The 26650-nt window shown below is 41.9% G+C and overlaps 1 protein-coding gene across 1 annotated transcript; it reads left to right on the top strand.

Moving 5' to 3' along the window:
- The first annotated feature begins 8160 nt into the window (after positions 1–8160).
- Positions 8161–26552, top strand: RGR (retinal G protein coupled receptor). Its single transcript, XM_074592550.1, has 7 exons — positions 8161–8315; positions 11510–11666; positions 13359–13480; positions 23002–23155; positions 23681–23798; positions 25022–25135; positions 26134–26552. The coding sequence occupies exons 1-7, from the start codon at positions 8237–8239 to the stop codon at positions 26275–26277; spliced, it is 888 nt and encodes a 295-aa protein (XP_074448651.1). The 5' UTR covers positions 8161–8236; the 3' UTR covers positions 26278–26552.
- The last annotated feature ends 98 nt before the right edge of the window (positions 26553–26650 follow it).

Raw genomic sequence — 26650 nt, 5'->3', positions numbered from 1 at the left:
ACATGACACAAAGATTACAGAAAGAAACACATAAACAAATCCAGTGTATCATTGACTTGTACATATAAATATCTATATATATAAGCATCTTGATTTAAAGCTTAAGTTATCATGAATAGAAAAAATAATATATATGCTCTGCTAGCCATAAGCTCTTGACTGATTTCTGATCAGAATAGTTATTAAAGGGGAATTTTTATAAGTCATCTAAAGAGGGAAATCAAATACACAGTGAGTAAGACTGGAGAAGTATGGAGAGTATGTACTGTCTGTATATACATGCACACATTCATACAGTTACCAAAACATACACCTAGAACAGTATAAATGTAATGTCCAGCAGCATCATTCTCGCAGAAAAAAATACTACTCTTCTCTGAGATGCCACAGCCACATACCAGTCAACTGGAGTCCATTTTGATGACTGGACATACCATAATCGTATCTGACATATGTATTTTGAATGGGTAAAACTTTTGTAGGTTTCTATTCCTGGCCCCTCTTCTCTGTTGTACCTTCATTCCCTAAAATCCAGTAAGGTTCCCACAGTTTAACAAAATCTGCTAACTTTGGGCTTAGCATCCTTAGCTGCATGACAGAGGGGGTCATGCAGTAATATTGCTGACTGCAACAACCTTTTCTGATTTGGACCTTAATAGTATTAGTCTAAGCCCCACAGAGTCACCTCTGCTTAGGAAACAGTGCCTGTTTTATTTTGCTTCCTCAGGCATGCAAGAAGATTTAAACTTCCGGCACTGTTTGTGTGGCTCCTGAATGCAGATGGAGCATAATGTTTGACACAGCAACCCTCTGCCCTCTTTCCACTCTGATAATCACTGGCCTTCCTATTCTGATGTACCTGCCTGCAGCCTCAAGACTTTGCAGGCCAAGTACATGCCCTTCTGGCAGTCCTAGTAAACCTCTCGGAATGTGCAAGTCAAGTCTTATACCCAGGGACCAAGAAAAACAGAAAAAAAGAAGACGACAGGAGAAGAGAGAAAAGGTAGGAAGAAAGGGAAAAGGAAAGATTTTGCCCTGGTGTATTTTATTTTCTTAACATTACTTTTCTCACAGTAATGAGCTCTTCTCAATCTATTATCTTCAGTGATGCAATGTATGTATATATATGCATGTGGTGGGATTATAATAGGAGAATTACATTGCCTGTGTAATTATTTTTATTCTGATCGTTCTTGGACTAAATGCTTCATTATATAATTATTTTTTTTCAAATATGATTATTTGTGAAATAAGAGGGGGGAGTCCAGGGAGGTAACAGCAGAAAATCAGGGCACGCCTCACGTAGCCTCTCACTCCCACAACTGTCCTACTGACCCACAGAAAGGCAAAAAGGAAAAGTGCCACACTTTGGTCCTCTGATTTGCTTCATGGCCATCCGTCATTTGTTCAACCCTTGAAGATATATAACTGGCCTAATTTTGATGACCTATCTTTACCAAGATAAGAGTGAGAAAGAAACCTGGGAAGATGAGGGAAACTCATGATGATCAGGAGCTTCCTCTAAGCACTGACTTCCCTGTCCCATCTGCCTGCAGACACAGTAATATTAAACCCATCCAGATCAGTCTTCAGAGAAACTCAGTTTATTTCAGAGGATCTTTGTTAGGGCAAAAGCAGTCCTACAGTCCCACTCAGACCAGAGGAAACATGGGGAAGGCTGATGCTCCAAGGTTAATAGCAGGAGGTAGCACTTGTGCTGCAGCCTGCAAGAAACATATAACGAGATGAAGCTTTGGTGAGGGCATTCCCCAAGGAATTCCCACAGAAGTGAAGGGCTGTGCAAGGTCCTTGGAAGGTCTTCTCATCTGGGGAGAGTTTAATCATCTATCATGATGGACATTAAGCTTTTTTACCAATATATTGGGAAAAAATACCAAGGTTCTTTTGTCTTCTTGACAATTCACTCATCAGTGCCTGTATTTTACCCTCAACAACTCTAGGCATTTCTACCTTATTGAGTAAATGTGTCCATTAAAGTTTTAAAATTACCATTTATATTTGCTTCAATGTCTCATGTAAAGTGTTTGGCAGGTTACTTCATTTTGCTGGAGGAGCGTAAGCAAAACCATTTGTTTCCTGGGCATTCTCTCTTATTCCAACTTCGTAGATTACTTGTAAAACACCTATGTAACATACGGTTCATATATTTTGTTTGTCTGAAAAGCAATTTCCTAATCAAGATTTCCACTTCATGGTGAGATTCTGCCTACCAAATATTCTATACAGAAACTGATTGGATTTTTTTCTGTAAAAAGAAAAAAATTACCAGGACTAAAGTAATGGAAAGCTGAATAAGAAAGCCTGGAACTATCATTCTGAAATGGCACATTACGAAAACTCCTCTCCTTCATTAGCTAGCTACAAAACAAACAATATTTCAGCAACATTCTCACATTAGAGATGACAACAAAAGCACAACCGAAGGCTCTGCCTTCATCATGATTAATTCAGTCTTGTGAGATAACATAATGTAGTTTTTACAAGTGTCGTTCCACTCTATTATAAAAGGCAACTCAGCTTGAAGAAATTGCTTATTACACTGAGCTCAAAGGATTGGATAACAGAAGCTAAATCAATTAGGCAATCTTTAAAAAACCAGTAACAGTTGCTTTATGGAAATGTAGGGGAAAGCACTGGTTAATTCACAGGTATGGTTTATCAATAGTTCTGTTGATTGACCCTAATGTGCACTAAAAAGTGCACTTGGATAACACAAGAGGCCTTGACACATCTGTTGTAAACAGTGTATATTTGGTTGGGTTTCCACAGGAGCCTTCAGGAGAAGAAAGAAGCCTAAAGAAGTGAGGACCGGGCATTGATTGTAGTTAACCTCAAGCTTCAGAAGAACCAGGACAAAGTGGAAAGCCCCAAATCTGTTATGTTCTGGTACAAATGATTGGACTGCTCCTTAATATAGCCACCTGAAAGGTAGGCATCAATGCATAGTAACCCCTGGGCTCTCCCAACAGTCAGTGAAGAGGAAGAGGTGTCTCCAGAGCACAATTTGTCCTATCCTAAGATGGGCGATGCTTAGGAGCTGCCCATTCCCTCCAGTAACAGTAGAGAAAGTCTAGCTTAGATGAAATAAATAGCACATTTGGTTTCTATATGGAAAAATTTACATGTGATGAATCACTCTCAGTGTAAACACAGATCTTACACTGAAGTCAAGGAAAGCTCTGCAGAATTCAGCCTTAAGTAACGTTTGTGAGGGAAGAATCAGCAGAAAGTTGGGGGGAAACCCTACAGAGACACTGGTAGAGGACTACTAAGAGGAGCAAAATATACGATATCACAGTGACAGGGAAAATTAGGTGCTTTGGTCATACATGGCCTAGAAGTTCCTTTACATACGTGGTCAGTAGCACAGATACATTGAGGAATGGTTCAGAGAGAGTCCTATTGCTTCTCTACAAGAGCAATAGTAAACAGAAGGAGAGCTGGTGTGCAAATCCTCTCTTAATAGAATTAAAGCCCCTCTTGAAACCAGAGTTTGCTTTGAGAACTGGGTACTGATCTTTGAACTGTAATTCCTGAAAGAGTTATTGTTCTGCATGCTGTGGGAAGGCTTGAATCCCACAGGACAAACTAAAGAAACAGTGTCAGGTATATCCTATATTCTGTAGGACTGCCTCCTCCTTTAAAGAAATATGCCACCGTTCAGCAGAGATAGCATATTTCATTATATTGTGAATAGGTATATGACCCTAAAATCAGTAGGCTAACCGAAAGCAAAACGTATTATTTAAAGGTGTCTAAAATCCATTTTGAGAGACAGGTAACAGATCAAGGCAACAACTATATATATTTGATCACGATCATGATTGGTATATCCAGCAAAGCCTAAGAAGTCTAGGAAGCAATTAATGTTCTAGTAACTTTATTAATTTTCTAGCCTGAGTGGATATACATATATTTATCAACTATGTATTCAATTTACTATCAATTAAGCTACCTGTCTCTAGAGGGGCAACTCAAGCATAGGAAGAAAAGGCAATGCTTCTCCACTCAACAGCAAGTTTCATCTCTCTAGGTGCCTGAAGTGCAGTGGTGTTCAGGGAAGCCAGCCCCAGCAGCCATGCGGTGTGGAGACCAGGCCACAGGACGGGTGTGAATGACTGTCTGCACCCAGGTGGTGCTCCATCCTTGTGTAGACAAGCAACAGGGTCAACGTATGACATTTCGGGAGGAGAGGAGGGAGCTGCATCCTTGTTTGAAGGGATTTTCGCATGGCATCACTCTGGCTCTGACTCTGAAGATGCCCTCCTGCTTTCTTACTTCCCTTACTTCCCTTACTCCCCCTTACTTCTTCTTACTGAATTTGCAGCTCCTTCACTTTGGCTGAGCATGGTCAAGGAGCCTTCCCTGGATATATCCCTGATCTTGGCTCTCTGCACTTGCAAGCAAGCCCCTTCCTCTCCCTTCCTCTGCACAGGCAGCACCTCCCACCCCCGGTCCCCATCCTGGCCAAGGAGATCACAAACCCTGCCCTGGAGACCCTCACATCCTCCCCACTGGCCCCAGGGCTGCCATGCTCACCCCCTAAAAGCATGACCACTGGCTCCTGCCTCCCCGAAGCCTCCTTGGCCATCCCTGGGGCTTCACGACTACTTCTACCTCCAAATAGGTCTGGGGGAAGCTGCAGAGAACATCTGATTGAGGAGTGTGTGAAACTGCCAGGCTATTGAGGAGAACAGTTACTATGGGGCTGCAGCTTGTTCAAAGGGCTGACGTCTGTCCACATGCTGCTCTGCAGGCTTGTCCCCTGCATCGTCCCTCCTGTGGCCAATGCCAGGCACCTGTTTACAGTTTGGGGCATATTCCCAGTCACTGCTTCCAAAACAAAACAAATTTACACAACTGCAACCAGAAGGTCTCCAGACAATACACTTTCTGATTTCCTTTCCTTGATAAGAAGCATTTCCCATGGGGACCAAGATTACTACTCATCTCTGCGATAACAAACCAAAGTCCTGTGTGGCTGTATTCCCAGCTCGCTTCTGCTGAAATGCTGCAGTTTGTCATTTAAGGGTGTTTTTGAATAAAAAGTCAAAGATAATTTGACTAAACCTGAATCAGAAGAAAGGATTAGGAAGGCAGAGGAATAATAATATGTCAATTTAGCAAAGTTCTTGCTGTGAGTATAAAAAAGTATGTCAGTAATCTGCATTGATTGCTTGGAGAAAATTTAGAGTGCATGAGTGCTCTGTTATCTTTGCACTGCACCTTTTTTTTGTTGTGCTTGTACAAATGTACAATGCACATTTTACAAAGATTAATATGCTCCCACCAAATCCATACAGTCTTATGACATCCATGGGGACAGCCGGCAACAACATATCAGATCTTTTTTCTGTGTGTTCCTTGCAAACAAATTAGTAACCAGTGAAATATTCTTAAGTGAGAGGGTAAAATGATATGGATGTTTTATTGATGCAGAGAGGAGATCAGTGGGAATTCAAAATATGAAGTTGCAAGATAATGTCAGGTTGACTGAAAGACCTTTTCCCCTGAATTTGGAAATAGCAAGTAGCTATCAAAAGAGGGCATCAAGTAGAAAGGGATCACTAAAAACTTCATAATTTCAGGAGTTAATAAGTATCTTTGGCAAACTTGTTATCCTTTGCATGTTTTCACTGACTTCACAGGAATATGAGGTTGCGTCTTACATAAAAAGGAGGGAAAGGAAATGAATGCAGCTTTGTTTTACCAACTGGGAAAAGAACTATCATTAGTAGTTTCTATCAAACTCAATAATTTATTCCCCATTTACACCTCCTCTTGGCTTGAAGAAAACCCTTTATAACTAAATTTAGCAGCCATATTGGACACACATCATCCCATACTATCCCAATGGACTATTAGAAAGTCAGTTTAACACAGCATCAAAAATAGATATTAAGAGCCTAGTACATAAAGTTTCTATTGATACCAATTACACTCGAGTCAGACGATAAACCACCCTAAAAAGTGACTGACTTGTGTTGTTAGACTTAGCACTGACAAAGTAAATAAGGTTTAGACATGGGAATTTTTTAAGACACTTGAATAAAAGCAACCAACAAGTTCACAATATTCATTCTAATAAAGATCTTCTAAATCCAAAGGGGCTGGGGTAAACTTTCATGGAAAAAATAGTTCTGGAATGAGCAAAGTCTGCACCACAGACTTTAATGCACACCACAAAAAATACCAGCTGTGTAACACATTTGGGAGGTTTGCTTGGGAGTGAGAGAGAAGTACAGTGGCAGGCAACCAAAAGTGCCTCATGAGGGCAGTTCAGACAATATCCATGTCTTTTATCCGTAGTCTAGAAAGGCTGTGCAGCTTTATGTTGACAAGCATTACAACGAGCCATCTATTTTCAAAACAATCACACTAAAAAGAAATACAGCACATTTACAAGATCTAGCACTAATTTTTTGCAAGAACACACAATGGATCACTATTAAAACACAGGCTTAGATCAGTCATTTACCCTGCTAAGAGGCAGGGCTGTCATCTTCTTTGTCATCAAGACATGTAGGTGAGTGAAAGGCGAACATAACGATGGATTTATGAGGTGCAATGTAATTTTGCTCTGCTTAAACCAAACATCTATATAGCCTAACAAATATCATGCCTTCCTGAATCCTACTTCAAAATCCAAGAGCATATCCATCAAGGCAATTACCTACATCAAAAACAGCTGTAAACTGAATGCCAGAAATCACAAAACACAGCAAGATGGTTTCATGACAGCCTTGAAGCTCCGATCAGTTCTCCTGGGCATCACAGCTTGTAAGCACGGATTCCAGGAAAACTGCAAAAAATCCACCACTGTCTTCCATCAAGACCCCTGACTGTAAACGCACCTGCACTGTGTAGTCAGGAGAACCATGAACAAGATCTGGCTGCGTCTGGAGCAAGTTCACTCTGCAGGAGTGAATCAAACAAGCAGGAGCCAGGTCAGCACAGTGTGGGGCCTGAGCTGGGGGAAGACAATATCCCTTGTGCTTCAGCTCCCTTTTTGCTCCCATTTTGCAGTAGGATTAGAGGGTGAAGAAAATCATGTGTCAAAGTAGCAACTGTCACGCTAGTGGCACCTTGTTGTTAAGGCAATGAATAGGTCTGTGGAAAAGTAGTATGGAATGAGAAGTGAAAAAAAAGGAAACAAATGCACTAAAAAAGGCAGAATAAAGCACCATTAAAAGAAAACAAGCCTATCTAGTAGTTATCATAACTACTGCTACTCTAAATGTAGGTTAAAAACTAAGTAGTATGGCCAAGTTGCTTACTTTTAATCCATTCTGCAGGATCCAGGCATTCAAATTCCCAAAGAGTTAGTTAATTAGTAGTACAAGTAATGAAAATGGTTGACCCTGCTGGGAAACAACAAGGGCTCATGCACATCTCGAATCCATCATGTGGTGGGAAGTCAGCCGGCAGTTAAGGATCTGGAGGCTGGACAAGCTACATGTTGCACACACTCCAGAGCCACACTACAGCAAGACCCCAGTCCTCAAACGTCTCCAAAAGGACAGTAAGGTAATTCCTGTGAGCGCTCACCACTAGGCAGCTTGCATACATCCTGGTACTTCCAGGGCCCAAAATCAGTAATTTGTAAGTGTTTGCCTTTAATCAGGCTGTGCCAGTGTGCACCTTAATTTAAGCCTCAGTTATGAAGAGGAAATATATTAATATACAGAATAGTCTTTGCCAGAAAAATACACTGGCCAGTCACTAAGAAAGTGGTGAGAGTATGCTGCAGAAATTATTGGTTCATACTTTTCCCCTAATTACCAACTCAATGAGTGCCCCTTTGTTTTTCAGGTCACTCCCCAATTATATATTACGTGTTTCCTTCGTTCCACAACCTTTAATTCTTTTCCAGTGTTGCAGAATTAACTGGACAGGGTTCTTAATCTTGTCTCTACAAAGAACTTGTTGTAATTGCAGTGAATGCTTTCATTTTGCTGGTGTCTGAAATACGATTTGCAGGAAAAGGGGGAGTGCGGGTTGATGCTAGTCCCATCATTAATAACATTCTTGCAGGGATTGTAGCAACGGGAGTAAAAACCCCAAAGCTTTTATATAATAATGAGCATGTGTCTGCACGTGAGCTGCTCCTTTAAGAAGCCTTGAGCTAGTGGGAGAAGGGGGATCCAGAGAAAAGGCAGCCCTACAGCTATAACAGAGGGCAGAGGTTAAATCTGTTGGCATTTTTATCGCAAGTATGGTCACTGCATACCCGCTCCCTGAAGGCTTCACTGAATTAGAGGTGTTTGCCATCGGCACTGCCCTGCTGGTAGAAGGTAAGCTCAGTGCGGAACCTCAGCAGCAATAACATTTTTGCCCCTATTATTCCTGGTGGGAGGGGGAAGGAAAACTGAAGCAAACGGCATTTGTGGTACGCTGACCCAGACGTATGGTGGTTACTGTGGCTACATCACCAGTACTTCTGGTGAGTAAGTCAGGGTGAGCTGCAAGCCACTTGCAGTGAAGATCTGTTCCGTATATGTAGCTGCCCTATGGCAGGGAAGTACTTGCTACTTAGCTTTCTTATCAAGAATTTGGGATGTAAGACTTTGTTGTTGACTTTTAAAGGCAATTTTATCTTCGTCAGAGGAAGGACGTTGAAATGACTTATGATCTCTCAATAAAATTGGGCTGCTCGTTTTGTAGGCTGTGATGGCCGTCATATAATCAAAGATGATAGGTCCAAAACAGCCTGTTAACTTTTAGCATACATCCAGATTGCATTGGTAGCGCCGCAATTAATGGCTGCTGGGTAAAAGTAATACACAGAAATATACTTGCATGAGATCCAAAAGCTCTCACAGAGTTAAGAAGCAAAACTGAAGGTAGGAGACCGTATTCATTTAATTTAGCTTTTCTTAAGGTTTGAGACACTGCAATAAAACTAAGAATTTGTATCTACCTGGCAGCTAGCGAAGGAGAGGCTTGTAGTTAGGATTATTTTGGTGTCAGTCACTGGCATCTCTTCTGAGCTACAACCCGGTCAGGGCCTGGGATCCCATCCCCACATAGTGCTGCTCAGCTGGGGATGCAGGTATCGTGGGGCCCAACAGCAGAGGAGAAGCTGTAAGCACCATCAGAATGATATAAATATTCATCAGCTCACCCCGCAAACGTGGAGCACTGGAGAAAGGAGGAGGCTTGCCCTCTCCTTGAAGGCTAGCTCAGCTGGAAAGCAGCATCGTATCTGCCTGCAAATGAAAGCTGGAAGACCTGTGTCAGAAACACTTTCTTGGAAGAAAGAGAGAGAGAAGAAAAAGCTTCTGCTACTGGCCCAGGGGCAAGCTGCTGCCTAAACAGGGCTAAACCTGGCCAACAGCCATTAAGCCATCTGCAGGGCCGGGCAGGTCCTGGCATGAATGTGCACTTCGTTACTGAGGGGTGAGACATCGCAGGAGGACAGGGACACTGCCAGGTGTTGGCAGAGCCTGACAGCGGGGTCCTGCTGGAAAAGGGATGGTTGTGGTACAACAGCCCTGCCGGCCCCCACCTTCCCACCTATCCACCTGTGCCTGGGGCTGTAGCCTGTGGGGACCTGCCATTGCTGAAGCCCAAGCAAAGTATGTGCTGGTAACCTTCCCTTAAAACTAAATGTGGTCTAACACATTTATGTTTTACTAAACACAAGTATTTTCTATAGGGTTTTAGGCAGAATGTGCCCAGCAGATCGGCAATAATACCTTATTGTCTGACTTAGAAGATCAAACTAAATAATCAAAGATTAATTCACTTTCTCAGAGACTCTGAGAGAAATGCAATGAAGACCTCCTTTTTTGCTGCAGCTTCTAAGTACAGTTTGCAAAAAAGTGCTGGGGAAGAGGAAAACCTTTTATTCACTTTATTAACTGGACATATTTGCTCTTCTAAAAATGAAAACTCAAAGCTATTTTTTTTTAATTTAGTAAATTCTCTATTTGTACACTCATGCTGGCCTTCAAGAAATTCTTTACTGTGAGGGTGGTGAGACACTGGCACAGGTTGCCCAGAGAAGCTGTGGATGCCCCATCCCTGGAAGTGTTCAAGACCAGGCTGGATGGGGCTTTGAGCAACCTGGTCTAGTGGGAGGTGTCCCTGCCCAGGGCAGGGGGGTTGAACTAGATGATCCAACCCAAACCATTCTGATTCTATGATTCAAGAAAGCAGAGTGGGGTGAAGCCTGGAGCTTCCAAAAACAGGGGAAAGATAGAAAAAAGTCGATACAGTAGTAACTCCTCAGCTCTACTCTAAATATGGCCACAACATACCTCTCCTAAAGGCTTGATTACATTTGGGAGAGTTGGCAGCAGTTTTACCCTGTGGGTGGGAGGTGAGCTGGCAGGGAGGAAATAGGAACAGCAGATTTCAAATGGCTCCAAATACTTCTCCTGGAAATATTTTGTTATATGTTGTGTAATGAAAGACGCACATCAGCTGTTACTATGATTATGCCATCAGCCATTAATGCAATTAAGGTAGAAGCAGGATTTCTGACTAGACAAAATCATCCATCTTATGTAACTGCAGAATTAAGACAATAAGCATAAGTAACTACACTACTTTACAGAATTACGGGATATGGGTTTTTTTCTGTGCTACATCATTTCTGTTTCCAAGAAGAACACAAAGAAAAAGACATACTGCCTCTCATCTAACTGAGACTTACAGGTGGGATATTGAGTCAGAGCCTCATCAGAGCTAGAATAATTCAGGTCATCTTGAAAAGGACATTAAAGGACAAAACTTGAGTTTAAACCAGTGAAGAATGGGTTTCAGGGTGGCACAGCCCTGTGCTGCGTGAATAGCTGGGGTTGCTTAGATGCTCCCCTTTGAAAACCAACATTAACTTATTTTTTTAAATCTATGAGTGACTGCTTTTTATAATTAGATTATTCCTTTCCATGTGTAGTCCATTGACGAAGGACAGTAATAAGATTGAGCTGGTGTGATTCAAGCACTGTCTAGGTTAACCTTAGACAGGAGCCCAAAGGGAGGCAGGCTGACTGAAACACTGCTGAGGGATTTCTATGCTTAGACACAAAAGAATGTTACAATTGATATTAAACACAACCCATTTCTCTACCAAAGACAGGCCTGGAGACAGGTCCAACAGCAGCATGTGCTGACTGTCAGCCACTCTGAAGCTGCCTCCTCTCAATCTCCCTCTCTCTGACCCACATTTCCCTGGATGGAGCCTGGCAATCAGGTTTCTCTATTCAAAACAAAAGGTAGAATTACAAATAAGATTAAACCATTTCTGCTCCGCATGACTGGCCTTATCCCTGATATAGTCTGGGGCATTGGCTTCAGCTGTCACCCATGACTTCTCTCCTGAAAGTTTTTGTAACTTGCGTGCAGACTGTGACCACGTCAGATATATTCCCTGTGCATGTTTCGTCAGTAATTATTGTTCTCTCATTAAAAAAACACAGCAGTATCATTGTAGATATTTTCCATTTCCAGTTGAATCACCCCAAACAATTCTGTATTTCAGCCCTGCTTGGTTTCTGTCTGAATGGCTTGACAATTATTTCTTTCCGAAAAATCAAAGAAATCCGAACACCCAGCAATCTGCTGGTTCTCAGCATTGCACTAGCCGACTGCGGGATCTGCATCAACGCATTCATCGCTGCCTTTTCCAGCTTCCTAAGGTATATCTTCTTTTTCCTAAAAGATGTTCAGAAGAACCACATGAAAACCAGCCGCTTACATTCTAAGAGGTCAAATTAATTAAATGACTCTCTTTCTAGCACACCACCTAACCAACCTTCTCATTCTCTCAATCTGAAACAGCAAACTGAAACTCTATATAGTTCTACCAGGCAAGTAAAAAAGCAGACTTTACTGCGTATAATCACTGACAGATTATAAGACTGACTATAGAAGACATTTAACTGGACAGCTTTACCAGTGGTTATAGTAAAAGCTACTTGAATATCAAAATAGTAGTACGTTTTCATTTGACTAAACCTCTAGATTGACCCCAAATTTATCTGCAAGTCTTTCGCTATGTACCTTTCCATTAAAGCACTTACTTGAGGAGTTTGTGAAAAATGGAAATGCAGATCCGTTAGCAGGGAGTTCACATCAGTTATGACACATTTGATTTTCCATGTTTTCACACTTGTCAATCATTTAATTGGAACAGAGGACAGAAACAATATCGAGCATTTCAGCGCATAATTACAACAAACAAATCACAAGCAAACCATACTCAAAAAAAAAGCCAACTACCACATGAATAATTCCACCTAAGTAGCCTAATTTTAAACCCTGGAAATACCTTTAATAGAGAAGAAAAATACATTTCAAGCCAGAATGTGACTATTTTATCCTCTGTTAGTGGATATAAAAAAATATTTGCAAATTAGCAAGTCAATAATAAGCTCCAATGAGGCCTTATTCAACACTATTTTACCTCCTCTATAGGCCACTTTTGTTTCAGACACTTAAGTCTCGCTGAAGTCAATAAAGATGCCTTAACTGAACTGAAGCTGAAAAGCTAAATACATCAAAATGAGCTTAGTTTTAGTAATTGCAGGACATTTTCCTTTAAATGGGAGCAGAAGTTTCCCAGCCTCCCAAGAAGTCAGCTATCTGCCGTTCAAAGGGACTTCCAGGGGTAGTCTCCTAAGGAATTAAACTTGTGTTCTGTAAATACATAAGAAAGGAGATTGCTGAAGATTTCCACCTCACAGCCAGCTTTATGAGCGTAAGAGTCAGGTTAGATGAATACAGAGAGAAAAAAAGCCACGGCTCCTTGCTATGGGTCACCAGGACATTGAAGGCACATGTCAGCAGATGTCTGCTACATCAGATCATCTCATGGTTCTTTTCATTCTATGCCTGCAAAGAATTGGTCTTGCAAAGACCAAGGTCTTGCTGAGACTAAGGCCTCGGTCTTGTTATCAGGAGTATTTTTGTTTGTTGAAAGCTTTTGTACTCTGTTACACAGTGAACACTGATTTTCCAAAAGGTTATTACACATTTTTTACTTTCACATGTTGACAAATTAGCTGGTCCCAGTGGGTGCAAATTTTGAAGATACGAATAATTGGATGAAATATAGATTTCAAATAAAAAAAAACAACTTTCCATCACATAAATGCAGGTTATATTTTCTTCTCCATATTAAGAGTAAAAATAGCTGTTGTACTGTATCAGACACCACAGCAAGATAAATACTAGCAAATACCTAAAGGCAACCACAGCTTTCACAATGTTTCTCAGACGTAGAAAGCATGTGCACAGGCTATCATTTTGCCTTCTACGTTAATGCAATTTCCAAACATATCTTCACTTCTTTCTATCATTTTCTTAACATATTCCTTTTTTGTTGACAGATACTGGCCCTATGGCTCTGATGGCTGTCAAATTCATGGATTCCAGGGCTTCTGGACAGCACTAGCCAGCATAAGTTCCAGTGCTGCGGTCGCTTGGGACCGGTATCATCACTACTGTACAAGTAAGGGCTAAAATTTACCTAGAAACCTTTCCCAGATCCTGCGATAAAGCAGCTTGTTTAGATTTCAGAGAATCAAAGCAAACACATATTTATTATCTGCATATCTCATATGTAAGCTTATTTATCTTACACACTAGAGACAGAGCAAATATAAACAATCTCTCCAAAGGACCTGCTCCCATACAGGGGGCACTAACCAACCACCTTCAGGAGGTATTTCCTCTTCCAGATCACATCCAAGGCCTGACCCTCTTGCCATGCTTTCACCTTCTCCATAAGTAAACTTCAGTGTCCCTAACAAAATCCAGCTCCTCATGTTAAAGAAAAATCTATACACCTTGGGCTTCCATCCAACACCCTGCTGTGTACCTAACAGATCTCCATGCCCATGCAGAGTTTACTAATTACAGATAAATTTCGTGTAGCTAGAGAGCTGTCTCTGCAGGTACGGCAGCTGGAACAGAGCCCACAGCAAAGCACTTCTGCAGACGCAGGATCAGGCAGACAGAGCTCAGCAGCCGCGCTGTGTGACACACAGGCACTTTGGAGCACAAGAGACATTCGCAGGGTTTGTGCTATGTTCCAGGCCCCCTCATGAAGACTGGAACTTGATACATTTGTACCCAAGCAAGAAACAAATTATCTGGAAGTTTCAATAAAAGCAGCAGAGCTATTTTTAAGCTGAAAAGAGGAGTAATATGGTCTTTTTCATCTCTTACTGAGGCCACTTTTTGTTTTTTCTTGCAATTCAGTTTTTAACTATCTCACACCTTAGCTGGATTTAATGGAAATCTAATATTAGACAGGGAGATCAACCCAGGAAAAAAAAATTTCCTCTTTTGTGGACTTATGAAAGCATATTTTTGATTTAGGTGAGAAAGAGAGATTGACAGGATTGTCAAATTTATGGATTTATAGAGACAGAGACACTCTGTCTTTTATCACAGAACTACTTCCCAAACTTTGGTGGTACTAGATTTGTGCATTTATGTAACATGAGTAGAAATTTCTGCTGAATTAGGGTGCTGAGTTGGATTTGGTGTCTGTGGAGACTGCTAGGATGTGTGCTGAGCCTCCAGGTGCGCTCCAGCCACCGCCGCAGATGAGAGAACAGGGGAATAACTGTATTCTCCTAGCACAGAAGTCAGGAAGCACAGCAAGGGGCATTACCATCTGCTGTAAAACAAACTAGCAGCCTTGTGAGCACTGGAACTAGCAAAACCTGCTTTCTTGTGAATAGGGCACATAGGGATGATATTTGCTTTTGTCTTTCGTGGATATTTTCGTGGGGCCTAATCTCCCCCCAAACACCAACTTTCATAGTAAATACAGCAATTTAGTATCTGTCAGTCCCATTTCCCTCTCCAGTTTACTTCTATGTAGCTAACGTTTTTAAAAGTTATTAGGAATGAACTCAGTGAGGAACACAGGGCGTACAATCTCATGGCCCTCACTAGGAAAAGGGAAAGAGACATGATATGAAATACAAACTTGCTCTGAAAGGACATTTTAGCACTCCGTAATGCTAGGAATGCCCTAATCTGCACTGTTTAGCCATTTTGGCAGTTGTGTTGCAGCTCCGCCACCTGGGAGAAATGGATGAGGTCTTCCCATGCAGATCTGTAGCTTTTGTGTTTCCTGCTAAAGCCAGGCCCTTTCCAGAAAACTAAGGAGTCCAGAGCACCCCACGTGACTGCACCATTCCCAAAAAAAATTGTGTTTCTTTGGCAATGTTGACAGATAAACGCAGCACTCCTTTTCTTGTGCTAAAGCACAGGTTGCTCAGACCACTTCACAAAATATTTTCTAAATGAAAGTGTAAAGTTGGCTGGGGAAGAAACCGCTGAGCTGCAGTGCTTCAATCCCCTCCACCATTAGCATCCACACAGCCTTTCAGGCACAGCCTCTGTATGATTAAAGCAGCAAGTGGTAAAACACCCCCAGAACCCACAGCAAACATGTTCAATCTGATGATCCGGTTGAGGGTGGAAAGGTTGCTAACGTTTTGTTCTTCAACTTTTGTCAAGAATTCAGCTCAGGCAAGGAAATGTTGGAGTTTTTTTTCATGTCCAGACAAAGGCCCCAAACAATGCAGGCTGTAAGCTAAATCCATTCCAACACCCTTTGGACACTGAAATGCGTTTGGAGCTAGAAGAGTAGCATCTGTATTTTACAAGAGAGACAGCCTGAAAATAAGCATGTCTGTGGAAAGACCTTTTACTCTCTGCAACATTGACTTTAATGCTTTCTTGTCATGCACATCTCCAGTCAAGAGCATACCACATTAAGAGCAAAGGCAGAGAGACCCTAAGGGCACGAGCGTCTTTACTTTGCTCAAATTGTTACTTACTGACAGCCAAACATTGCTGCTATTACTGAACATTTTGAACAACAAAACAAAAGCAAAAACCCAGAAGGTTTTAAAAGCTCATGCTCTGGGTCTACTCCAGTAAAACCAGGCACTTCTAGTTTCATCCTTCACATGCTGACTGCCAGGAAGATTAAGTCGTATTTCATAGATCTGATATATCAAGCCTACAGGCTATACTGTGTTCTCAATCCATACATTAAACTGCTGTTGACACTGGTGCAAGTTGCATGCCTGTACAGAAAGTACAAAATACCTTTGCCTAAAAACCAAAGCGAACAGCCCTTTATCTTCAGAGAGCAGCTCAGCTGAAAGAGACCTAGGTGTCCTGGTGGACAACAGGATGACCATGAGCCAGCAATGTGCCCTTGTGGCCAAAAAAGCCAATGGCATCCTGGGGTGCATCAAGAAGAGTGTGGCCAGCAGGTCGAGGGAGGTGATCCTCCCTCTCTACTCTGCCTTGGTGAGGCCGCACCTGGAGTACTGTGTCCAGTTCTGGGCTCCCCGGTTCAAGAAGGACAGGGAACTGCTGGAGAGGGTGCAGCAAAGGGCTACCAAGATGATTAGGGGACTCAAACACCTCTCTTATGAAGAAAGACTGAGGGATTTGGGTCTCTTCAATCTGGAAAAAAGACAGCTGAAGGGGGATCTTATCAACACTTATAAATACTTAAAGGGTGGGTGTCAGGAGGATGGGGCCAGGCTCTTTTCAGTGGTGCCCAGCGACAGGAGAAGAGGTAATGGGCACAAACTTGAGCATAGGAAGTTCCACCTAAACATGAGGGGGAATCTCTTTACTTTGAGGGTGGCAGAGCCCTGGCACAGGCTGCCCAGAGAGGTGGTGGAGTCTCCAACTCTGGAGACATTCAAAACCCGCCTGGATGCGTTGCTGTGTAACCTGCTCTAGGTGACCCTGCTCTGGCAGGGGGGTTGGACTAGATGATCTCCAGAGGTCCCTTCCAACCCTATGATTCTATGATTCATTCCCCGGGAACTGGTACTCCTTCCAGACTCAGTTGCATCATCCCCAATATTTTTGTTATGTCCTAACAGTTTCCGAGAAAGTGTTTGTTGTGGCATTCCTCAGCTTGACATTTGATTACCCACTATCCATATTTCCAAGGAAGAAGGAACTGATGAGAATGTGAGAGATTGCTATGATAATGAGAAAAAATGGGACTTTTCAGGCATTCTGGATGCTAATAACACAAATATGTTCACCAATATCCTGAAAATTAACCAAGTTTTTAAATTTGGAAGTCTTTGCAACCCTCAGTGACAAAGTACTAGCCTTTAAAGCATATTGATAACTAGACATGTCATGCATGAGAAAACAGCTTGCTATTGATTGGCATATGGATGAAAACGGTATGACCACCACATGTGAGAGAGAAGCAAGAGTTTAAAGAGATTTTACTCTTCCTCCTCTTTCTTTCTTCCTCCCCTTTCTTTCTTCCTCCCAGGCAACCATGCTGAGCAACTCTCTTTTCATCCCCTAATGTGGTTTTGGGGCCTATGAGGTGCTACTTTCCCAGCAAGGAGGAGACAACTACAGAAATCTGTAGTCTAAAAGTATGCAATAAGAGGAGAAAAGGCATGAGAGTCTGAAAGGTTTGAATGTCAATGACTAGCAAGATAGGAAGATTATTGTATTTCAAAATTTGATCATTAGGGGGAAAAGGCGAAAAAAAGATGCAGTTTAATGTTAGTGCCTGACAGTGAAGGAGGAAAGGGCAAACTCTGAGGAAGCTGTCTATCAATAGCCGAGCATTCAGGACAGAGGATGACATTTTATGTCAAGGCAGACATTGTTAGTTCTCCCTCCCTGGCCATAGAAATGAGGAAACCATCCTGAATTATGTTCCTAACCTAGCAAGGGAGGAAAGAAGTAGCAGCCTAGGAGGTCTCACTGGAGCTGGGATCAGGCAGGCAGAGGGCAGCCGGTGGACAGCCCGGGGGCTCAGCAATCTGAAAGCAGGCAGCCACCTACTGCAGAGATGTCTGTGCTGAAGGCATTTCAATGTAACACATGGTTCATTTTGGCGAGAGGGTAGCACGCTGCCATCAGCAGGTTATCGAGAGGGGAAGGATTCTGGTCAATTTTTTCCTTTCATAACCATGGCATACAGATATAATTTTAAAAGAAAAGAAACATATCTAGAAGATTTTACACTTGCATTTCAGAATTAGGGGGAAATGGAAAGTCTGAAGTGATTTATGTCAGCACTTTTTCATTATTATGAGAGAAAAGATGGAACAAAATCATCAGGGATTTCACAGCAGCATTCAATTTCAAGAAGTAGAATTGCAGCGAGTTTTATCTAATCCTTAACATTCAAGGAAATCTAGGTTGTTATATCAGTATTCAAAGATTAGCAAACTACCATTTGCTCCAATTGCAGCTGTCCGGTCTGTCAAATTAGGAGCATGTCCTTACCTTCTCTCACAGTTACTGCAGCCACCCTGCCACACTTCCTTGCACCTGCATCAGTTTTCCCAGACAAAATGCCAGTGTTTGTACAGATCTTGCATTTTCACTGAAGCAGGAGGTAATCGCCAAGACAGCTTTATGATCATGGAGAACCGTAGCAAAAAATTAATGGAGTAAAAAAATCCCTTTATTAGGTTATTTTAAAGAGCTTTTTCTAATGATATGGACAAAATAAGCTATTACACAGTGCAGCTTTCTTATTCCTACAAAAAAATGACTACTCATGAGCACCAGTGACTCAGTGCTTTTTGCACTGCAGATGAAGTAGGTACCAACACCTCTTTTACTTACGCCTTGATACATATTTTCCCTTATAAGACTTTCAGATATTTTTGTCTGTGTCAAACTTTGCCAGTTTTAAGTGATGTATGCCATGAAGTCTGGTACAAGCCATGTTTATTGTTCTGGAATGTATCAGCTATTATAACTTAACCATTTGCAAGAATGAGGAAACATTTTCCCTCCATCCTAGAAAATCCTCTTGACCTTTTGTTTGAGAAATTCCTTATGAACACCAGCCTGAAATCTAGTTGAAAGGTAGCCACTGTGTCAGAGATGTATTTTTCGCTCTGTCTGTGAAAATGATCTAAATGTTTGACCGATTTATAAATCTTCAAAAAATCTAAATCCATAAATGTCCCCAAAGACTAAAGATGGAGAAATAGTTTATGATTATGTCACTAAAAACTGGCCAGCATAATCAAAAGGATTGTTCCATGCTCTATCTAGAACGTCTTAAAATTTAAGCTTTTGATATCACGATTTTAGTAATCTTTAAATGATGGGGGGGTTTTGTTTTCAAGAGTGACCTCTTTTGGTTCCAAAGTGATTACAGAAGCCATTTAAAATCCCCTATATTAATATTTCACTGTATGGAAAAGAGGTGCTTCTGTCTTGTTTTTCAGGGTGAGAAAGCCAGAGCATAAGAGTGATTGGACTTAATAGGACCAAATTGCCAGCACTGGGCTGTAATTAGCAATTATATCCTTAAGCATATGCTGAACTCCATACACACACATTTAACTGAATTAGGACCTACATGGCTATTATATTAAATTTTATCAGGCCAAAAAAGATATTTAAGGTAAAGGAATGGCCTGCTCTACAGAAAAACAACTGAATTGCTCTCTTGCTGTTGGACCTCTCAGAGAAGGGCATTTTTGCCATGCAAACGAAGCATGATTCTTTCACTATTCTTGTACTGAAAGTATTTTTTCTGGCTAAAACTAAAATAATATCAAGTTTCTTTAATTTTACATTCATACATTTTTAGCTACTTACGATGTTTCCTGGAGGGTCAACAGGCAGCTGATTTCACTAGGACTATTTCACCATTACTCTCAATTTGCAAAAGGCCAAATCCAGAAGGAAATAATTACTTTTGTAAGTTCTCATTCTCTCCTTTTCTAGTGTCCAAAATGGGACTCCTTAAATGTGAGAAGAGAGAACATATGAACTCAGCCCCAGAGATGAGCTTTCCAAATGCAGGTTGTCGAGACACGCCTGGTGCCAGACTCCATTATCGCATGGTCCTTTTATTCTACTTCTAATAAGAAAATGAGTTTTCCTAACACCCATGGAAAAGGAAATAAAATAAACTTTTTCTTACAGTTTTTCATAGAAGAGGCACAAACGTTAAAGCAAAAGGATTGGGAAAATAAAGGAAAAAAAAAAAAAAGCAAGCTAATGGAAATTGAGAGACCTTCCCAGCTGCAGCAGGGGGGAACCGAGGCAGGGCACTGCCAGCCAAAGGCACAGGGAGTTTTCCCCTAGAGAGTCCTATAGGCTGGACTTTTCCTGTTAAAAATTTAAACATAGAAATCTTCATTAAAGCCATTCTTCGTAGAAAATATTTAAAAGCCATTTAGTGGGAAGCCTCACAACTTGTTGCCTGCATGCACCCCAGCTGGTAGCACATGGGGATGGAGGAAAGACATGGCACCAAAAGACTGGGCGCCCTGAAAGACCCCAGAGGTGGTGGGAGCCAGTGGAGCAAGAGCTTCCCCTGCTTCTCTGTGCAAGGCGACAGCAGGAAAGGTGAGACTTCCAACAACCCTTTGCCAAAAGCATGCAGGCAGCTGGATCAGCTGCCTCCTGTCGGTGCAGGCACCCACAGGCTGCCTTCAGCATGCCACCAGCACTGCCCCAGCAGCTGAGGGCACATTTTGTCAATGCAAGGATCTTTTCCTTGCATGCAAAGATCCATAAGGTGCCAGTGTGTGTCTAGGATGCAGTGACTCTAGAGTGCCTCAGTCATGGCCCATCGCATTTTGAGACCTTCAAGATATTGCAGTAGTCCATGAAGTGGAAGGATGGGGGTGGAAAGAGAGCAAAGTTTCTGCCACAAGCTACCATGAGAAATAATTGGTATTAACTATCTTACAGGACTTGCTGAGACACCAAAAAAAAAAAAAAAAGAAAAAGAAACCCCAAGATTTAGTTTGTTTTTTCAGAATATCGGGAGGGCTTACCACTTACAAAATCGTATTCCCAAAGCAATAAAGCTACTTTTGGCATGAGCTTGGTTTAAAAGAAACAAAATTCAGAGCCAGGTTTCAGTGCAGCTGATTTTACTGATGTTTACTAATGCTTTTAAGGAATTGCTAGAATATGTAAAACACAAAACAAACCTGACAGCTTGTGTAATAAGCTTCGTCCAGATTGAATTTCAAGTTACAGTTGTGTAAAGCCAAGCTACAAGAACCACTATGTAGAACACAAATGGAAGTGGAAACCTTGGATGAGTAACAACTCTAACATGCTTATTTGAGCATATACCTAAATAGGATTCAGTTCTGAAAGATCCAACTTAGGCTACAATGCTTCTTTGGACTGGGAGGTTAAGAATAATTACAAGTTACTAGAAAGTTGGACTCGTATTTCTAGTCCCTGAATCAGAAACTATTCCTTTATTTTCATCTATGTCATTCTAGAGTCATGTTATGTCAGTACTACAAAGAAATATTTGAGCCTTTGCAGATAAAGTGTATCTTCTATGTAGGAATCATAGAAAAGACAGATATTAGTCATTATTAATCATTCTTCATTAGTAATTATTAAAAAATAATGTTTTCAATTACTAAAAAATCAATACATTTTTTCGTAACCACCATATTAAAATGTGGAGTAGGTAATTCTTTATTTTTTCCTTGCCATTTAAATTGCAATATGTACACCTGTGTTTTCCCATAACTAATTTTTGAACACATGTACCAAACAATTTTTCCAAGTTGATTTTTAATGCAATTCAAATTCTAATTCTTTTCCCTGAAGAACCTCTGGAAGATAAGAAAAAAGACAGAGGTAGAATCAGAGTTCCTGTAAAAGGGCAATTTCATTAACACACCTACTTTATTATCCGTCTTTAAAATAAACAGGGACAGCACAACACAAAATAGCTACTGTAGAGTTTGCAGTCCTTCCCGGGGCTGCTGCCTTATAGGGATCTCCAGCCTGTGCGGACCCCACATGCTCTCCACCCACCAGTCAGCCACCTCTGGTCCCATGGCAGAACCTCGACTCCAGTCCTTCACCTCTCTGAGAAAGGTCAGAATTGGCCTGAATCCTCCTGGCCTGTCATGATGCTGCTGTTAAGGGCAGATGAAAAAATTGCTTCCCAACCTCAGTGAAAATTACAACATTACTTCTCCCGAACGGCAGATTTGATTAGAAAGGAGTAGTGGGCAAAGTCACTGTGCTCCTCACTGGTGCAGCTGGCGCCATGGGCTATTCAGCATGGGCATGATGATGGAGGTTAGCCTCGATAACAAAATTATACAGGCCTTTTACATGCAAGCAGCAAGGCTAACACAATGTCCTGCAGCAGCGGGGAAGCCTGCCTGCCTGCCTTCTCCATGGAGAAATACTTCCCGTGTCTTCTGAAGTTTCCAATCTTTCATTTCATTTATTAACCTATTCCAATGGTATTTTACGGAACTGGATGAGATAGGCACAAGTGATAATTTTTATTATAAAATTAGAAAAAAATTACTAATGCTGAGCGTCACATTTCCTGTTCCAGGCTAAGCAATGACCTTAAGGGCAGAATAATTGGACCAGCAGTATTTTCAGAACAAGATCTGTTGTCAGGTTGTATATATATATTCCCATAGATATTGATGAGCAGTGATTTTAAACCGGGGTATATTTAATATCCACATGTGCCCTGCACTCCCAGCAGGGCAAAAGGGAGCAGGCAGGGGCTGGGTGGTGCCCGCATAGCCACATTTCTGATCTGGCCCACACCCTGCAGCTACGCTCTAGTTCTTCAGACACTATTTACTGCCTCACCCTGTGCCTTCTTCTCTCTGCCTCATCTGAGCCTCTAAACACATTCTCAAAACCCAAGAATATGATGTTTGTAAGAGCAGATGTATCTCCAATGTGGTACAAGGCTGAGCAGCAATGCAGCACTTGTGTAAGTAAAGCACACGAAAGGAAAGTACAATTTGCAGTTTCCTAAAGACTAAAAGCTTCCTTCAAATTTTACACAAGGTTGATTCCTCCAGACTCAAGTCAGATGCAGGCTACAAAGCACAGACAACTGCTTGTTTCTGCCTGAGGCCCAGAGGCCGGGGCACTCAGCTTTGGCCCCACAGAGCCCAACAGCTTTGCCCACCAGTTTCGTTCTGGGCACAGAGATCCGCTTTTCTCTTCCCACAGGGAGCAAGCTGCAGTGGAGCACGGCCATCTCCATGATGGTGTTCGCCTGGCTGTTTGCTGCCTTTTGGTCCGTGATGCCCTTGCTGGGGTGGGGGGAATATGACTACGAACCCCTCCGAACCTGCTGCACCCTAGACTACAGCAAAGGGGACAGGTGAGGGCTGGAGCCAGCTTGCACGGAAGAAGGGGGGGAGGCCGCCGTCCCCTGGGGTGGCCTCGGCAGCACACCAAAACCCCCATCTGTCTCCATCATTGTTGCTGGGGCACGAGCCGGGGTATGTGGCAACAGCTAAGGTCAGCTTCCTCTGGGGTGGAGGCTGACGCTCAGGTTTCTGCGACTCCCTTATTCCTTGGTCATCTATAAGCTGCATCTTTTCTGAGTTTAGGACTTGACACTTTTATTCTGAATGGTTTTGGTTTTATACAGTCCAGCACTAATGTCTGAGTAGGGATGCTTGTGTTTAGAAACAAAACATCTGTTGTGATTTTCTGCAATACCATCCATCCCGCACAACTTAACTGGCCTTTGGCAAATGCTGCACCTAAAGCATGTTGACAAAACTGGTTTTGGCAATTTTAAAAATACAAGTTAATGAATATTTACAGTAAGTTTACAGAGATGCCCTAGAGAGGAATTAACAACGTCTTTTTTTTTTTTCCCCTTCCTCACCCTTTCCAGAAACTATATCACGTTTCTTTTTGCTCTGTCCATTTTCAATTTCATGATCCCGGGCTTCATCATGCTGACGGCCTATCAGTCCATACACCAGAAGTTCAAGAAAAGTGGGCACTATAAGGTAAGAAAGCTTCCTTAGCCCCTGTAACTGTCTTGCCAAAATAGGGCTGCATCCAATAGAGACAAAGTCCTCAAAAAGCCATTTTCTTTCATAGAGGCTTTGGCTCAGCTCCTTCTGTGCTAACTCCCCATTGTTACTTGAGTAAATAAACTTAGAAAGTTCACGGAAAGCCCATCCTTAGAGATGTCGAGATTTGACCAGCCAGCCACATCTGCCCTGAACTAGTGCTGTAAACACAGGGTTTGGACTAGTGACCCTGAGGATACCCCTCCACCACCACTGGTCCAACTCTAGTCACAAAACAAACACGCAGCATGCAGAATATTTGCTAATAGCATATCAATATTTCTCCAGAGAACCTTTGTTCAGGAAGGATCATTATTTCCTGCTTTGCTACAGGCTCTTAGCTTATCACTGAGGAAGTCAGCCAGAACTGCAGCACTGCAAGAAAACATGCAGGCACCCCGTAGCGGGAGAAGGGCCTTCCTAAACATGCAGTGTTTCCACTTGGCTGAGGAAATTCAGAAATCTTTATGAGCTGGAAACAAAGGAACAGCTCTGGCGTGGCAGGTTTATGGGAATGTAATGTGGTGATTATATGAGTTGTTTCCTTAGGTGCAGGCTATACAGTCTGGGGCACTACGCGTGGCTGGCAGGCACAGCCCAACCCCTGCACTCAGTAAAGACAGTCACTTCTCAAGGGGGATGTTATACCAGCAAAGAGACAGTCAGGCAGACTGGCTTGTAGCTGTCTGGAATATATATATATGTGCCCTCTACATATTTCTTGAACAAATCTCAGCGCTTGTTATTGTCTATTACCTTTTTTTTCAGTGAGTTTATGCAATAGCATGTGATTTCTTTCTTAGGATATTCTCTAGCTATGCAGACTAGTTAAGGATGAAATTATCACTTCCCTATCATTAATATTTACGAGATACTTGGGAACAGCTGGCCATGAACACCATAGACAAGGCCCTAGCATGAAGGACACAGGAATCCTACTACCACAACACAGATGCCACTGCAGCCGTTTGTTGCACTGCCATGGTAATGGCATCACACAGTTTATTTGTCTGCAAGAGTCTCTAAGAAGGCACATCCTGCTGGCTGATCATCTCCTGCTACTGAACACAAACCACAGTCTCACAGGATCTGGCCCATCCGCTTGTTGCAGTGAGTGGTTGTGAAACACAAAGGAATTTATTGCTCTTGTTTTTCAGTTTAATACTGGTTTACCATTGAAGACACTGGTCATTTGCTGGGGTCCCTATTGCCTTTTATGCTTCTACGCAGCAGTTGAAAACGTGATGTTCATTTCACCAAAATACCGCATGGTACGTCTATGCTGCCGTAATCAAACAGCAGGGAATTCAAACAATTATATTCTCCTTACTCTCCTCTCTCCATTCCTATGGAACAATGCCAATTTACTCACAATTGGGTTTACTTGTTATAACATATATATAACATATAAACAAAATGTTTTGAGGAAACAATATACTTGTTATAACATACATAACAAGTAGATCATTTCCTCAAAGCATTCTGTTCATCTACCACTTTTAAGGCAAACCAGCTAAGCACTGTGATATAAAAGGCATTGTATTACTGTTTTGATCAAGCAACAGTTTAGGAAGCCAGGGGGTGTTTTTCTTCATCAGTCAGTTAGGGGTCTGTAGCCTGTACTGCTTCATGGTTTGTAGGAGACTTTTGTATCCTTCCCACAGTCAAGTACCAGCTAAAAATGTTCAGTTTTGAAGAGACTATTTGTCTCATTCATTTTTCTAATACTTCCTGCTCCTCAGGGAACCTGCAATTGATCACTCTTAAGGTCATGCTGCCTCCTTTTTTCCCTTTTATCTATGAGTCTTGGCTCCAAGACTGCCTCTGGAACTCAGTAATACCACATCAAACCTTTCAACTTTTATTCAGTCTCTGAAAAATCAGCCTAGTTTCAGGTCAGCAAATGCAGTACTGTACTTAGGTATTCAGTATCCCACATAAAATGTGTTAGGAATATTAGCCCACTTATCTACCAAAAGGTGTCCCACAGCCACCCTTCACTCCTCCTAAGTGTATTCACTCTCAACTGAAATATCCCAGTTTCAGGCAATGCTGATCTAAATAAATTCTTTCTCCTGGAGACTATAATTTCCTCAGCAAGGGCCTCCCACTGACCAAATTGCTTTTACCTCTCGTCTCTCTGGAGGTAGCAAGCTACTGCCATCAGAGACAGGCATTTGTTCAGTAAAGGGAAACTGAGCCTCTGCTGAAATCAGCCCATTGGCTCCTTGATGCATTTTTCTGTTCATAAAATTGTGTCTCACAACAGATTCCCGCCGTTATTGCCAAGACTGTGCCAACTGTGGACGCCTTTGTATATGCCCTGGGGAATGAGAACTACAGAGGAGGAATATGGCAGTTCCTCACAGGACAGAAGATTGAGAAAGCAGAGGTCGATAACAAAGCTAAATAACCCACTAAGGCATTAAGCCAATTTAATGCAGGTACATCACTGAAAGCAAAATGGTAGAGGAAACTGTGTGCGTTCTCTGATATGTACGTACAGAGGTGGTTCCACATTGGAAAGGCCGTGCATTGGCTACAAGCAATGAAGAACTGAAAGAAAGCCTTCCAGATAACTGTCCAAACCATCACGAGCTGCTTGTCAAACAAGCTGCCTTAAACCTGTGTTGATTGTCATCAGTCTCATTTTATATGTCACTGCAAATAAACTATGTGCTGGAAAGCATTTTTTTTTTCCTGATACACTAACATAAAAGCTCAGCAAATTAACTGAAGTAGGGTATTCGTTTATCCAGTGAGGCCTCCTCAAATCAATCTGTGCA

The sequence above is a fragment of the Larus michahellis genome, chromosome 6 (genome assembly GCF_964199755.1).
Source record: "Larus michahellis chromosome 6, bLarMic1.1, whole genome shotgun sequence".
Lineage (NCBI taxonomy): Eukaryota > Metazoa > Chordata > Aves > Charadriiformes > Laridae > Larus > Larus michahellis.
The sequence above is the reverse complement of the archived record's forward strand: the minus strand, read 5'-3'. Positions and strand labels throughout refer to the sequence as shown.